Genomic DNA, 12,599 nt, shown 5'->3' with positions numbered 1-12,599 from the left:
TCGTATTTGATGATCGATTTGACAGGCACGACGCTGGAAACGTGTCGCGGGTGACTACGTCACGCATACGTCAAAATCTCGCGACATTTGTCTATTTCTTTCCCCCTTTTATTAAACCTGTGGAAGGTAACCCTACGTGTTGTCAACAAACCTTTGCGGCGCTTCTTCCCCCTCAAAATGTCTTTCTGCGACGAAGAATCCTCACATGTCGGCTTGGCGGGTCAAGCAAAGATGGAGCGCTTCCTGTTCAGTGAGAAGTTTAAAGCAGTTCAAAATAAAGAGGGGAGGGAATTCCGTATGCTAGCTTAACTCCCGGCGCACACGTGGGCTTGGAAATCGCACATGGCTTCTAATGTCAAAGCCGAATATCTGTACGTGATTGTACGAAGTGATAAATATTGTGACGCTTTGTGTTATATTACTGTGTGTATTTCGTAGGTTGCGAGCTCTCCTCCAAAGCCCCCTTTTACAGCGTCCAGCCAGATGAGGACGACGATCTGGAGCACTTCATTGAGTTCAGAACGGTACAACTAATTACTTTAAAATTACATATATTTTTCGTCCAAATGTTATTTAGTGTTCTTGCGGTCGGTCCTACAGGCATGTCTGGGGGAAGGTGCCCAGGAGGAGAATAATGTGGTGGAAGTGACAGCTATGAACCACCAAGGAAAGACAACTTCAGTGCCTTTTGCTAACCTTCACATCGGTTGTCTGCCAATGGTAATAATAACCAACTTAGTGCTTTTCAAAATTGTGATGCCAAGTAACTACTCCCCAATAAATTCTTCCTCTGCAATTTACTGATTCAAGGCTATCCTGTTGAAATAAGTCAAAACAGAGTGCTCATTTCAACTTTATGTAGCACTTTTGTAAGAAAAATACAATGAAGTGCTTTACGAAGCGTGATAAAACTTTTATTCATAACATTCATTATTGTCAAAGATGTAGAATGATCTTTATTATTAAATGTTTTGTGTCTGTTCTGTCTTCAGGTGAGCTTGGGTGAATTTGAGCTCAAAGCACCAGTGACTGTCCGCCTGAAGGCTGGCTCAGGACCAGTGATCATCAGCGGTCTGCACCTTATTGGTAATGTATTCACAAAATGGCTTTTTCTTTTAAAGCCACTATCAAAAGCAAAACAAATTATTTATTTCAACAATTCACATGTGATTAAATTTGATCATTTTTAATTAAGTGAACTTGAAGTAAAACAAGTTTATAAAATGTCTGAATGATTGAAATGTCTAAAATATGTGAAATTGTTTACACTTTTTCAATAAATGAAATATAGTCATAATTTTATTCAAAATATTCTATTTGTATAAAATACATTTCAAAATGTACCATGTAAAATTTCTTTATTTAATAAAAAAATAAATAAAAAGACCATTTAATGAGATATATATTTTTTTTAATCTGACTAATAATTTCATCGAAGATGAGTGGTTGAAGCATCAAGAAGGGATTGGGGCTTTTCTTCAAATTGTTCCGAAGCTTCAGCAAAAAGAACTTTAGGAACTAAGAATTTAAAACAACCCGTGGCACAAATGAGTGAAACGTTCAGTCGCTCTCACAAGTTTAATTTGGTGTTATGAACTCAAAATGACATCAAACGTCGCTTTCCACTGGTCAGTATCAGCGCCATCAGCACACAGAAAATCCCGCATCATTCAGTAGTTTCACATTTGCAAGTACTGTCTGTAATGCAAAGGCCAACTATCTGTTCCACTGTCACTTCGCTGATGTGCCAATTGACAACCTGGTCTTGCATTCAGTTTCAGAGGTTGACGAATCAGATTTGGAGGAAGAAGAGGAGGAAGATGAGGACAACATGGAGGAAGAAGACCTCAGCCCTATCAAGCCAGCAAAAAAGAAAAACGAGCAGCAGGCGCAGTAGCTATCATCTCAATCATCTTTTGACCACATTGGCACAGGACTTTCCCCAAACACATCAGTTATTTTCCTGAACTCTCGAGCTCTTATTCACAGCACATGACTGAAATGTGGAAGTAAACCGTTTTTGCTATCAAATGTCACCTCTTTTCCCCGTGTATATAATAGTGATGAGCAGGCATGTATATTGTGGCTGTTTATTACTTCAATAGCAAAGTTTTGTTTGTGGTTCAGGTAGGGATACAAGACCAGTGACTTTCCAGTCACAAACACTTTTTGTAGTTTTAAAATAAATTTTCTTCATAAAATGTTAAACACTCAATATGAAATGATTTGTATTTTTTGCATTAGTCTACTTATGGCAACATTTAAAGTGGCTTCCTGTTAGAATTCAAATGTTTTGTAGAAAAACAAAATATTGATAAATATTTCTTCCATAGCAATTCAACTATAATATAATGCACATTTTCTTTTACAAGGTAAGTCTGCTTATATTATTGCTCACTTTTAATGAGGTAAATTGCAAATTCGTGAGGCAAGCTTTTAGTTTGTTGAATCTGCAGTGAAAAGTAACATCGACTATACTGACGATCAATTAATTCAGGTCAAGACGCTCGTCCCGGTCACGTGACATCTTTCCCCAGTCAAGCAAGCAAGTTAGAAAAAAGTGGGCAAGAATTTATTTTGAAAAATACAAAAAAAATTGGCGATTCTCTCCCAGTTACATCCGTCGGTTCAAGGTCAAGAAGCTCGTCTCGGTCACGTGACATGTCACCTGTCGAGCCCGCGAAACAAGCAAAAATGAGCAAGAAACAAATGTTTGGAAAGCTTCTTCGGAAAGGGGAAAAAAGCCCAATGAGGAGACGGAAGAAGAAGAGGCTACGATATTTAAGAAAAGGAAAGCTGCATTTTAAATAATATTTCTGGAGTCCTACTTAAAATATGGATTTATCGCCACAGGTCAAGCCCACTAGCATATGTGGCGTCAGGCTAGTTAACGAGGCAATGAAGCCTTCAATTCAACGTAATGGTGAGTTTTATTTTTATGTCGTTTATACTTTTTATGCCAGTCGTATCATTTTATTTAATCGTATTTAAACATTATAAATGTATTATTTAATAAATGTATTATTTATTTATGTAAAGGCCGGTCCGCGAAAATATTTCTGACACGTAACCGGTCCGTGGCGCAAAAAAGGTTGGGGACCACTGCTTTAAAATATTAAATACCACTCCCTGCTGAAACATAACAATTAAATGTTTTGTGAGAGATACCTAGTTACGTATTCAGTCCTTAGTTTAATGGTAACACAAAATAGGAAACACATAACCCATTAACTAACTAATTGAACAATGCAACTAATTTAGACAGTATACCAATAACAAGCATCCATATATCCACGTGTGTCTGTGTAATACTGCCCCCAGGTGGTCAAGGCAGGCAGCATCACAATGGTCATCCAATTGAGGCATTGTAACATTATTTTCAATTATTTTGCATATTGTCACTCCTGTATGTTTTTAGTATAATATAGAGACTTGAATTAATTTAGCTGTTCTCTGCATTTAAAAAAATCAAAATATTTTGTTGTGGGGGACATTAAAAGCGTGATCACAGAATTTAACTCTCAAGGCACAATTGTTAATCTAAAAGTACAAAGGATGAACGTTGGCACAGTTAGTGACTTTCATTAGACCATCATACTATGACAGCTCCGTGAATATCGATTGTTTTTTGTTAACACAGACAGGAGGAGCAATACACAAGAGGAATGCTAAGTCACATGAGAACCGTGACAGGTTGATGTCATCACAGTAAATAACCACACTTGCTCCGCCCACTCCTTATATCTTGTACATTGAAGGCCAAAAGGCATCTTCACTCCCCACTCTTGTTGGATTGGAGTGAAAAGAGAAGGAAAAGAACATTTGACAGATTATGGATACGTAATGCGGGTCATCCCCCCCCCCCCCCCCCATCACTGTTGATGAAAGATGGATGAGTGACAGACAAGTAGATGAGAGTACTGAGCCCTCATTACGTCTAGGCTTAGTTCATGAGGGTACTCTGCCCCTCCTCTTCCTGCAGTGAGCCCCAGTAAATGATACCTCGGGAGAGAGAATGAGGAGAGGGGGTACATCTCATCAGTTATTCACACTGACTTAACTTGACAAGCAGCTCCAGTAATGAGACAAAGAGGCATGATTCTGCCAAGAGCAGGATGTTGGCAAGAAAGAACGGACGCAAAAAAAATCTTTTCAAAAGGCAAAGTACAAATAAACAACTTAATGTTTTTTTTTTAACCAGGACTATTACTCGCCTCAGAGGTCAATTAAGCCATCAATAACAAAATCAGCCATGCATCTTTTGGCTTCTACGTGTTCTAGACCAACAATGAGATAGCAAGGTTTAATGAGGCACAGTACATACTTGTTTCTGAGAAAAGCTTTGTGTCATATGACGACGTACTGGCTAAATAACAGATCTTCAAAGCTAATCAAAAAATAATTAGCTCTCTATTTATGAAGTCTGGAGATGATCGCGTGTTTTGGTAAGATAACAGACAAGCAGACAAGCTAAAGAAGAAAATTCCCTCCACAGTAAAAGTTTATTTGGCATTTCCACTGATTCTGGTTTCTTGTAACTTTTACAAATGTATTAAAATCCTCACAAGCGTCCGTCTTCCAGTGTTTTGTTCCAAGCCACATCGACTTTGGAGTGCATAAGAGCTTTCTTGCATGCTTTCAGCAGCTAACAGGAAATGACACAATAAAATAAGAGCATATTATTAGTCTTCTTAGGCACTGATGTCTGGTCAGTTCACTGTGGATTTTCTTTTAAAATATATAACATACCCTCAACTGACTGCATTGATTAGAGACTCAACTGTATTATCCACAATATGATGTCAAGGTGAGTTGACAGTAAAATAAATTACAGCTGTTGAAAGGACCCAAAGAGATTTTCCAAAATAATGTCTCATAAGTGCCAATCTTGCTTTAAATTGATGTAATCATGACTAATGGGACCCTTTATTAGGTACACTTGGACAATTAGATCCAATACTACTGCACTGTATCAAAAGTACTCCCTACTGTACAGCCATTTTGGTACCGTTTTTACCGTCATTGGGGTCGTGGGTGAGCTTGGAGCCTATCCCAGCTGACTGGGAGAATGGCATCCCACAGCATTACATTCTTGATGATGATTCTACCATATTGTTACTTGGTCCCATAATGCTTGCTTGCAGATTGACTGTACAAGCCAAAATAGTCAGGGCCTCTGGATGCCTGTGAGGCTTCTATCAGTCCTCTCATGGGTAAATGCTGCAAGGGCTGGCTGCCAGGTATGGGGCCATACTCCTGAGAATTAATAGGGGCGAATGAGTCGTGCGTCGGGTAAAGTGGTCGAGCGGTTGCAGGCCGAGAGCACATCAGGACTTTCCTCCCTTCATACACAGCCTGCTGGGACACGCCCCCTCCATGTAGGTGCGACGAGAAAATGGATCCCGGGTGTTGGCCCATCACATGATGGTCTGAGGTGTCCAGGAAGTGACTGTGGCCTTGACCAGAATGAGCACTCTGGCCCAGAACGTCAGAGGAGAACATATTTGAGTCACGCTGGCTGGGTTCAGTCAGGAGAGGCATTTTGTTGGTGTAGAGAAAAGGCGGGGGGTGCTGGGAAGTGGAGTTTTCTGTAGCACTCTCCAGGAAAGCCATACCATATTTCCTCTTTTTGAGTCCTGAGCGAGTGCCAAGAGAGCTTGAGTGTGTCTGGACTACCTCAAGGATAGTAGCATCATTGATGGGTTCTGGCAATGACAGAACAGATTTTTTTTTTTCTGGAACATACAGTATACCAGGGATTACTTGCCAATTATGTTCAAAAAAACAATCCTGCTACCTTCCAGTATTTTGCGCAGATTCTTCTCCTCTGTTGATAGGCCCGAGAAGAAATGATGAGCGCTAATTTGGCCCACGAGGAGTGGTGGGACAGAACTGCTCAGCTGCAAATTGGATCTAAAAGGATCAAAACGCCCATCTTATTTGAAATAAACGCATCCTACCAGATCTTTTGTTGATGCTAAAACAAATAGCAACAAATCTATTTGGTGGTTGAAACAAAACGGAACAGCTTACCTGTCAATTAGTAGTTGGTAAGGTTTTGTGTTCTGGAAAAGAATACACATAAGTTAGTCTGGATAGAAAACCTGCTTGTAAAATTGTTGAGAAAAATGTGACTCGTTCACCATAGCAACAGCATAGCCCAAAATACGACGTAACAAGAATTCAATGAAAGAGGTAAGAATGCGATACATGACGGAAACCAAAAGATAAAACAAAGATAAGAGTCACTTTCAACACATTTGGAAACAACAGGTGAAGTCAATGTCATGGTATGACGATAAAAGGATACAATATGATGCAATGTAACAATTCAACAGGATAGGATAGAATTGGATAGAAGGTAGCTAAAACGCTAAGTGAAAAGTTGAACCACGATTGAAATCATGTTGGCCTTTCAAGTCAAGTCATCAGCGTTGAAGTCCGTACAGTTCTTTTAAGCAAGCGTGTTCTTGATCTTGACTAGAGTTTAAAAACTAAATTAGGATCTGTTGTGGCTTGTCATTGTCTAACGCCAAGAAGTGGTTTGGAAAGACAAAAAAAAAAAAAAACGAGACGAACCTTCATAAAGTTGATGTTGTCGGCTCTTTGAAAGAAGGCTTGCACTGAGTTCAGGAGTTTTTCCGCTTGCTGCCGTCTCTCGTTGAGCTGCAAAACTTGTTGGGAGTTTTTCCTCCTGTATGTTCTGTATGTTCTCTCCAGCATCTGAATACCTTCGCACTGTTTGGCTTCCAACAAGCTGTGCATCCTCTGGTACTGGTCCCGGACTCGCTCCTTCAGGTCTGAAACGGCATCCTGTGAGCAGGTAGAGAAAGTTGTTTTGATGAAACAAGGCAGATCAATGTGACCCAACTGCAACACAATTATACTACGATACATTTGTTACCATATCCTCGCACACCGCTTAAATCCTTAAAGTGAAGACTTTTAGTGTCTCCATATGCGGCTTCGTGTACCTTCATCAGCGCCTTGTCGGACTCCAGCCTGGTAATGTGCTCATCGATGCTCTGAACACGACCCTCCAATCTGTCTTGTTGCCTCATTAGTGTGGCCTGTTGAGGTGACCAACAGGAGATAGATAAGATAGAGAAAAGTATCTTACAAGGAACCGCAAAGTAAACCCCATTTACACTTTAACCACTTGCTGCTTTAGAAAGGTCATCTGCTAAGATCCGGATTGTGATTTCACTGGAGGGTGCGTACAGATGCGATAGCTGTTTTGATATTGAACTATACCAGGAAATCCTTTTTCCTGGTCATGGTTATCCATTTTTTCATAACCAGTTGTTGCTTGGTAGATCTCAAAGGACACATAAGGTCGCAGTTTCTGCTAACTCTGCTATTCCCTTGTCATTTTGTCATTGAGCGTTCTACTGCCTTACAAAGCAAAGGACTGAGAAAAGGACTTGCTCTCTTATTTGTAACTTGATTAAATAGGTTGTTACAAATGTGATTTTTCATTTTTTGACTATGGAACCACACTGAACAGTACTGCCTGCTTGGAAGCTTTTGAGTCAAGTCAGCTGCCGCCTCCCAAAAAATCCCGAGTGGACAGAAGAAGCAACTGCTGCCAGGCACAACGGCAAACATTCAGCTACGAGAACACAGACAACTGCACAAATCCACCTGACCCCAGCTGTCCACTGTTGGGAACCGTCCTACTTCCTGTGTGAGGAGTACAAAGAGTCCCATAGGGCTTGAACAACTAAATAGAATCCTTCTTGGTTTAGTGCTGCAGATGGAAATCAATGTAGAGTCTCAGGCTGATTGATGACAGAGAGCATGGGGGTACTCTTTTAATGATTGTGCTAGTGCATGGAAAAAAGCCACTTGTGTAGCAAATATAAGAGAGGGCAACAAAGCCTGCTGGATTATCTCATGTGCATGTGGGGGAGGAGACGCTCACAAGCCCTGCTCTGCTTTCTCCTCTCGCTCACCACATGCATCGCTTCCGTCGTCGTTGTTTGCATTGGCCTCTGCCGCAGCGACACACTGTCGTGTCTGTGTCCGGAACGCCGGGGTCCGGGAAGGAAAGTGTCGAATGAAAGCGAGAAACACAAAAAGGAAGCAATAGGGAAGACGGTTTGAAGCAAAAAACGGGAGAGAGAATGAGCACATTCCTGTGGTCTCCAGCGAACGTTGTATCACGGCAACCGGCCTCTTCGGCTGCCCACAATAAGCCACTAGACTCGACTACGACAACACTGCAACTCATCTCAGTGATGACGAGTGCTTGAAGTGCACCAAGGACACGACATTCACAAGTCTTTCATTATTTGCAATTAGACAAGCAGGACTCAGGGAAAGGTGCTTGTCTTGACGGCGTACACAATTTAATCAACCAATTGAAAATTCTGTCATTAAACGGTTATTATAATGCTTCTGAGCCAGTGTTTGTGTATCATAATAAAAATAAAAAAAATCGGAGCAAACCGCACAAGCTAAGTTAGATATGATTGTCAATAGATTCCTCTTATTTGTAGTTCACTATTTCACAAATTCAGTCTTTCAGATATTTTTTTTGTCAACCTATCCTCAGCAATTTTGTTTCTTCTTGGAACGGATTATTGTCTTTTCCATTCATTTCAATGTCAAGAGATGGCTTAGGGCTTGAAATATGATTGCTTTGAGTTATAAGCGTAATAAAGGAACACCTTGAACTCTTATCTGAAGAGACCATACGTGGATAATTAAATCAATCTATTCTAAGTACCAGCAGTAATAATTTACTACTACTTCTCTTTTAAACCATTAAAAACAAAACAATGGTTACGTAAAACGGGTGGCATGCTTAGCGTATTTTACACTGGAGAACATTTTGTACCACCTAAACTACTACAGAGGGAACCGAGTTAGAACTTGCAGCTTGCATGACTCCTTCATGGTGAGTTGGCATCACAAGCAAGGAACAGCTCTTTGCGTTGCTAAAGTTTCCTTTTGTCTACTTAAGTGCTTGAAACGGAGCACAGGGTCCACTCTCCAAAGCTTACCTTTATCTAGATCTAAATCCAACAATGTTCACTTCCCTACTGTCCTAGTTAAGCATCCGCATAGCCACCGGTTGCCAGGAAGCTCATGTTAAAACGCAGAGCCTCAGGGTCAATGAACAGAGAGCCTCTTTCACAATCAACAGACAGCTGATGTAAACCAACAGACTGCTTCATTGCAGTGTACATACCAGATACCATGGGGGGAGGAAAAAAGAAAAATCAGTTTCCTGCTGAGAAAAGCAAGGTGAGGTTGCGTGGGAGGACTCCTCCTCCATCAGTCCCGGGGACGACATTAGTCTTTTATTATTACTCGGCCTTCCTTGTATCTGGCCACTCTCAAAGTCTCCTTTGAGAGCCACTGAGCCAAAGATAACCAAAGATATGAACACAGTCATGTTGGTATTTCCATCTTTGTTTATCCCAAAAGCAACAACACAGCTGCCAAGGGAATCTAAAAGGTTTTCTACTAAAATAGACCACAGCTCCCTCTAGGACAGGGGCGGGGAAGTATTTTCCTATCAAGAACCATTTCAGTTTTCCCCAAAAGTTCCTCTTGGGTTTTATTTGTTTTTAGAATTGCATGGTAGGCCGGATCAAATACTCTGGCGAGCCGTATAAAGCCCAGGGGTCGTAGATTTTCCACGCCCTGCCTTTGGAGGGCTTATTCACGTGTCATCCATCTATCCGCTCGTATTAAACAACTCTGCTAGCCAAACTTCAAAGATTGTAGAATGTCATTGGTGCGGACAACTTGAATGTGGGAAGAGCCGGGAGCAGCGAACCCTAGACGGATCTGTTTACCGTTTAGCACATACAGCTGTGAGAGAATAGATGGTGAGTGTGTCTGCATGGATGTGTGGTGAGCAGCTGTGGAAAGGGCTGAACAGACATCTTTTGTCCCAATAATAGCTCTCCACCCCAGCAACAATTTGCACTAAAAAACATCTAATTTGGAGCTCTGTGAACTTTATGAGTGCCTGCGACTTTCTCATCGGGAGCGGGAAAACACATGTCACCCTATACACAAGTCTGACATCAAAACCAATCTGATTCTCAAGCCAAACCCCACTTTGGCTTTTGTAGACTACATCCAAAGACCAATCTAGCCATATTGTCTTGTATCTCTTTACAGGTTTGACAGTTTGATTCATCACTTCTGATGGCTAAGGCGAAAAGGCTCCGAAGCGTGTTCTTTACCTGCACGTGCATGTGCAGCGTGTCGACATCGCAGACTGTGTGTCTTTGGGCGCTGCAATGGGAGATGCAGCAGAAAGGACACAGAGCCACCTGCTCTTCCTCGCAGTGGAGCAGCCTGTACTCGTCATGGCTGGGACACGTCCAGGCGCTCAGCTCCTCTGCGTCAACCAGAAGGTGCCCCGGCGCCACGCACGGCTGCTGCAGGTGCGTATGCACGTGTATCTGGCAACACGGCTCCTTGCATCGCAGGCACACCTTCCTGACAGGCAGCGGTGGGCCTCGTCTGCACAGGACGCAGTGCAGCGCCGTCGGGGACTTCTCCGAGTCCAACACGTTGAACCTCTTGACGATGTTGGCCAGCTTGAAGTGCTTCTCCAGTAACGGCTTGTGCTCGTACTCGTGGTTGCACTCGGGGCAGCGTACTACTCCACCGTTGTCTTTGGCCCATGCCTCTGAGATGCAGCTTTTGCAGAAGTTGTGCTTACATGGTAGCTGGATTGGCTCCTCGAACACATTCAGGCAGATGGGACACAGAAGCTCCTCCTCAAAACAGTTCCTCCAGCTGGCATCCATGGCTGCAACTGTTCTAAAAATTGAAGGCAAGTATGAAAGTTCCTTGAACCCCACTGTTGTACAAGGAGAAAGTAATCTTATGACAAACATACAAAAAAACATTACAACATGCAGAACGCTGAAATTGGCTTTAACTCCAGATACAGTAACTATAGCTGGAGTAGAACATCAACAGATTCCAGTAATTCGAATTTAAAGGCGTGTCGGTAAGAAACTGTTGAGGTAACTCACAATAAAACAACTGAAAAGAATGAGGATCCAGTAATTGAAACGCTCCCGTCAGTGACAAGTAGTGGCCTCTGGCCACCACGTAGCTCCGCCCCTCTTTAAAGGACACAGCGTCACAAAGCACTTTCAAAACAACTGCAAAAAAAAAAAAAAAAAAAAAAAAACGGAGCATAAACCACAAACCATAAAAAAAAAAAAAAATCCTAACAAACCAACAAAATCTCTTCCCTCTCCATTCCTACACACGCTTTGTTATGTGAATCGTAGATGAAAAAGCAAAAGGTACGTCATGCTCAGTCTGCTACAAGCTCTTTGAAGTTTGATGGTTTCAAAATATATATTCAATTAGTCCCTAACAGAACAAATCGAAATGGAACAAAATGCCAGTAATGCAAATTTAAAGGCTGAATGGCAATAACCTATTCCAACAATAGAAAAATATCACACATCTCGTCACAATGCTTTAGTGATGGAAATTTGAAAGCTTGTTATTGTTCCTTTGGATCAAAACTATAAATGAGAGATCATATTATTTCAATGCGTATTTCAATATGAATTAGAGTTGGTGGCGTTTTTTGTTGTTTTTATTGATCGATATAGCAGTTGCTTATCGAATGGGGGGGGGGGGGGGTCGGTGTCAATTTGCTCTCGGGCAGAATTGTCACGCTGAGCTACGTTGACGTTTCTAGTTGTTAAAATTGTAACGCCAAATCCTAGCTTCCTGTCAGCGAACACTACTGTAGGAATTCTCCGGCGAAAGAAAACCAAAAGCGACGTACCAACTATCCGCTTTCCATGTCCTCCGCACACTCCAGCGCACCTTCACGGCTTCTACGTCGTCCAAGCCCCGCGATCAGAGCCGATCTGCCCCGCTGCCAAGATTTCAGCAGCTCGCCCACCAAAGCGAACTAGCAGCAGCCTTTCCCTTTTGTTTGATCTGTTTCCGAACAAATCCCGTTGTATTCCTCTACGGCGCTTAACTGTTGCGTTCGATCGTCAACTAACCATCAAAGAACACGAAAAGCTCGATGGGGGGGAGAAAAAAAAAGTCGTTGTAATGGGAGCTCTGTGCGTCCACGCAGACCGACCGGCCCCTCTTGCTAATGTGACCCGTCAGAGTTGATACATACACGGGGATGGGAGGAGCCCCGGGAGGGGGCGGGCGCAGAGGACAGGAGGCTGGGAGTCAGCAGCAATTACATTTATGAGCTGAGGCCCCCTGGGGCCCATGAAATATTGACAATAAATTTAGAAGCACAGCATACAGCGAGCAAATGGTGATTTCAAAGTGAACAGAAGCTGGGCATTTTGACAAGGCTAATATCTGCAAATTAGTACTGATTGTCACATACCCACAGCGAGTCCTAAGGGATTTTACATCCAAATAATATTTTAAAGGAACAATTTGTAAAATAAATTGAGTTCCAGCACCCCCATAAGTGGAACTATGAGAGAGAAATAATGTCACCCATTTCAGGTGCAGCAGGTTTGATATCAGCACCAATATTTTTTCTTTCACAGTTGCTCTTTGGAATATTGAAAATGTGACAAATTATATTAAGCATGGGTAGAACGTGCAAGGAAGGCTAAGAT

The 12,599-nt window shown here is 42.0% G+C and overlaps 2 protein-coding genes and 1 long non-coding RNA gene across 4 annotated transcripts; 2 read left to right on the top strand and 1 right to left on the bottom strand.

The window, feature by feature from the left end:
- The first annotated feature begins 79 nt into the window (after nt 1–79).
- npm3 (nucleophosmin/nucleoplasmin, 3) lies at nt 80–2,208 on the top strand. 2 transcript variants are annotated; one of them, XM_049735642.2, is made up of 5 exons: nt 80–250; nt 439–524; nt 601–720; nt 993–1,086; nt 1,776–2,208. In XM_049735642.2, exons 1-5 carry the CDS (start codon nt 178–180, stop codon nt 1,895–1,897), a joined length of 495 nt encoding a protein of 164 aa, XP_049591599.1. In that variant the 5' UTR covers nt 80–177; the 3' UTR covers nt 1,898–2,208. The 2 variants fall into 2 exon arrangements, with proteins under 2 accessions (XP_049591599.1, XP_049591600.1); XM_049735643.1 differs by having other exon boundaries at nt 230–371.
- Nucleotides 2,209–2,638: 430 nt separating this feature from the next.
- On the top strand, nt 2,639–10,791 carry LOC137840820 (uncharacterized). The gene is made up of 2 exons (XR_011087901.1): nt 2,639–2,923; nt 10,141–10,791. It is a non-coding gene; the product is annotated as an uncharacterized lncRNA (long non-coding RNA).
- LOC125978330 (E3 ubiquitin-protein ligase TRIM8) lies at nt 4,484–10,778 on the bottom strand. Its single transcript, XM_049735589.2, has 6 exons — nt 10,206–10,778; nt 6,975–7,070; nt 6,580–6,813; nt 6,034–6,065; nt 5,798–5,913; nt 4,484–5,705 (listed from the first exon to the last, which is right to left on the bottom strand). Exons 1-6 carry the CDS (start codon nt 10,776–10,778, stop codon nt 5,116–5,118), a joined length of 1,641 nt encoding a protein of 546 aa, XP_049591546.1. The 3' UTR covers nt 4,484–5,115.
- Nucleotides 10,792–12,599: the final 1,808 nt, after the last annotated feature.

Source organism: Syngnathus scovelli, chromosome 12, assembly GCF_024217435.2.
Source record: "Syngnathus scovelli strain Florida chromosome 12, RoL_Ssco_1.2, whole genome shotgun sequence".
Taxonomy (NCBI): Eukaryota; Metazoa; Chordata; class Actinopteri; order Syngnathiformes; family Syngnathidae; genus Syngnathus; species Syngnathus scovelli.
This window is presented reverse-complemented; position numbering and strand designations above follow the sequence as displayed.

Coding starts and splice junctions, on each gene's coding strand:
- LOC125978330 (XM_049735589.2), bottom strand. CDS start 10,778: ATGGATGCCAGCTGGAGGAACTGTTTTGAGGAGGAGCTTCTGTGTCCC. Junction 6,066..6,579: donor ACAACATCAACTTTATGAAG/GTTCGTCTCGTT, acceptor ATTCTTTTCCAG/AACACAAAACCTTACCAACT. Junction 5,706..5,797: donor TCTGCGCAAAATACTGGAAG/GTAGCAGGATTG, acceptor TGTCATTGCCAG/AACCCATCAATGATGCTACT.
- npm3 (XM_049735642.2), top strand. CDS start 178: ATGTCTTTCTGCGACGAAGAATCCTCACATGTCGGCTTGGCGGGTCAA. Junction 721..992: donor ACATCGGTTGTCTGCCAATG/GTAATAATAACC, acceptor TTCTGTCTTCAG/GTGAGCTTGGGTGAATTTGA. Junction 1,087..1,775: donor CAGCGGTCTGCACCTTATTG/GTAATGTATTCA, acceptor TCTTGCATTCAG/TTTCAGAGGTTGACGAATCA.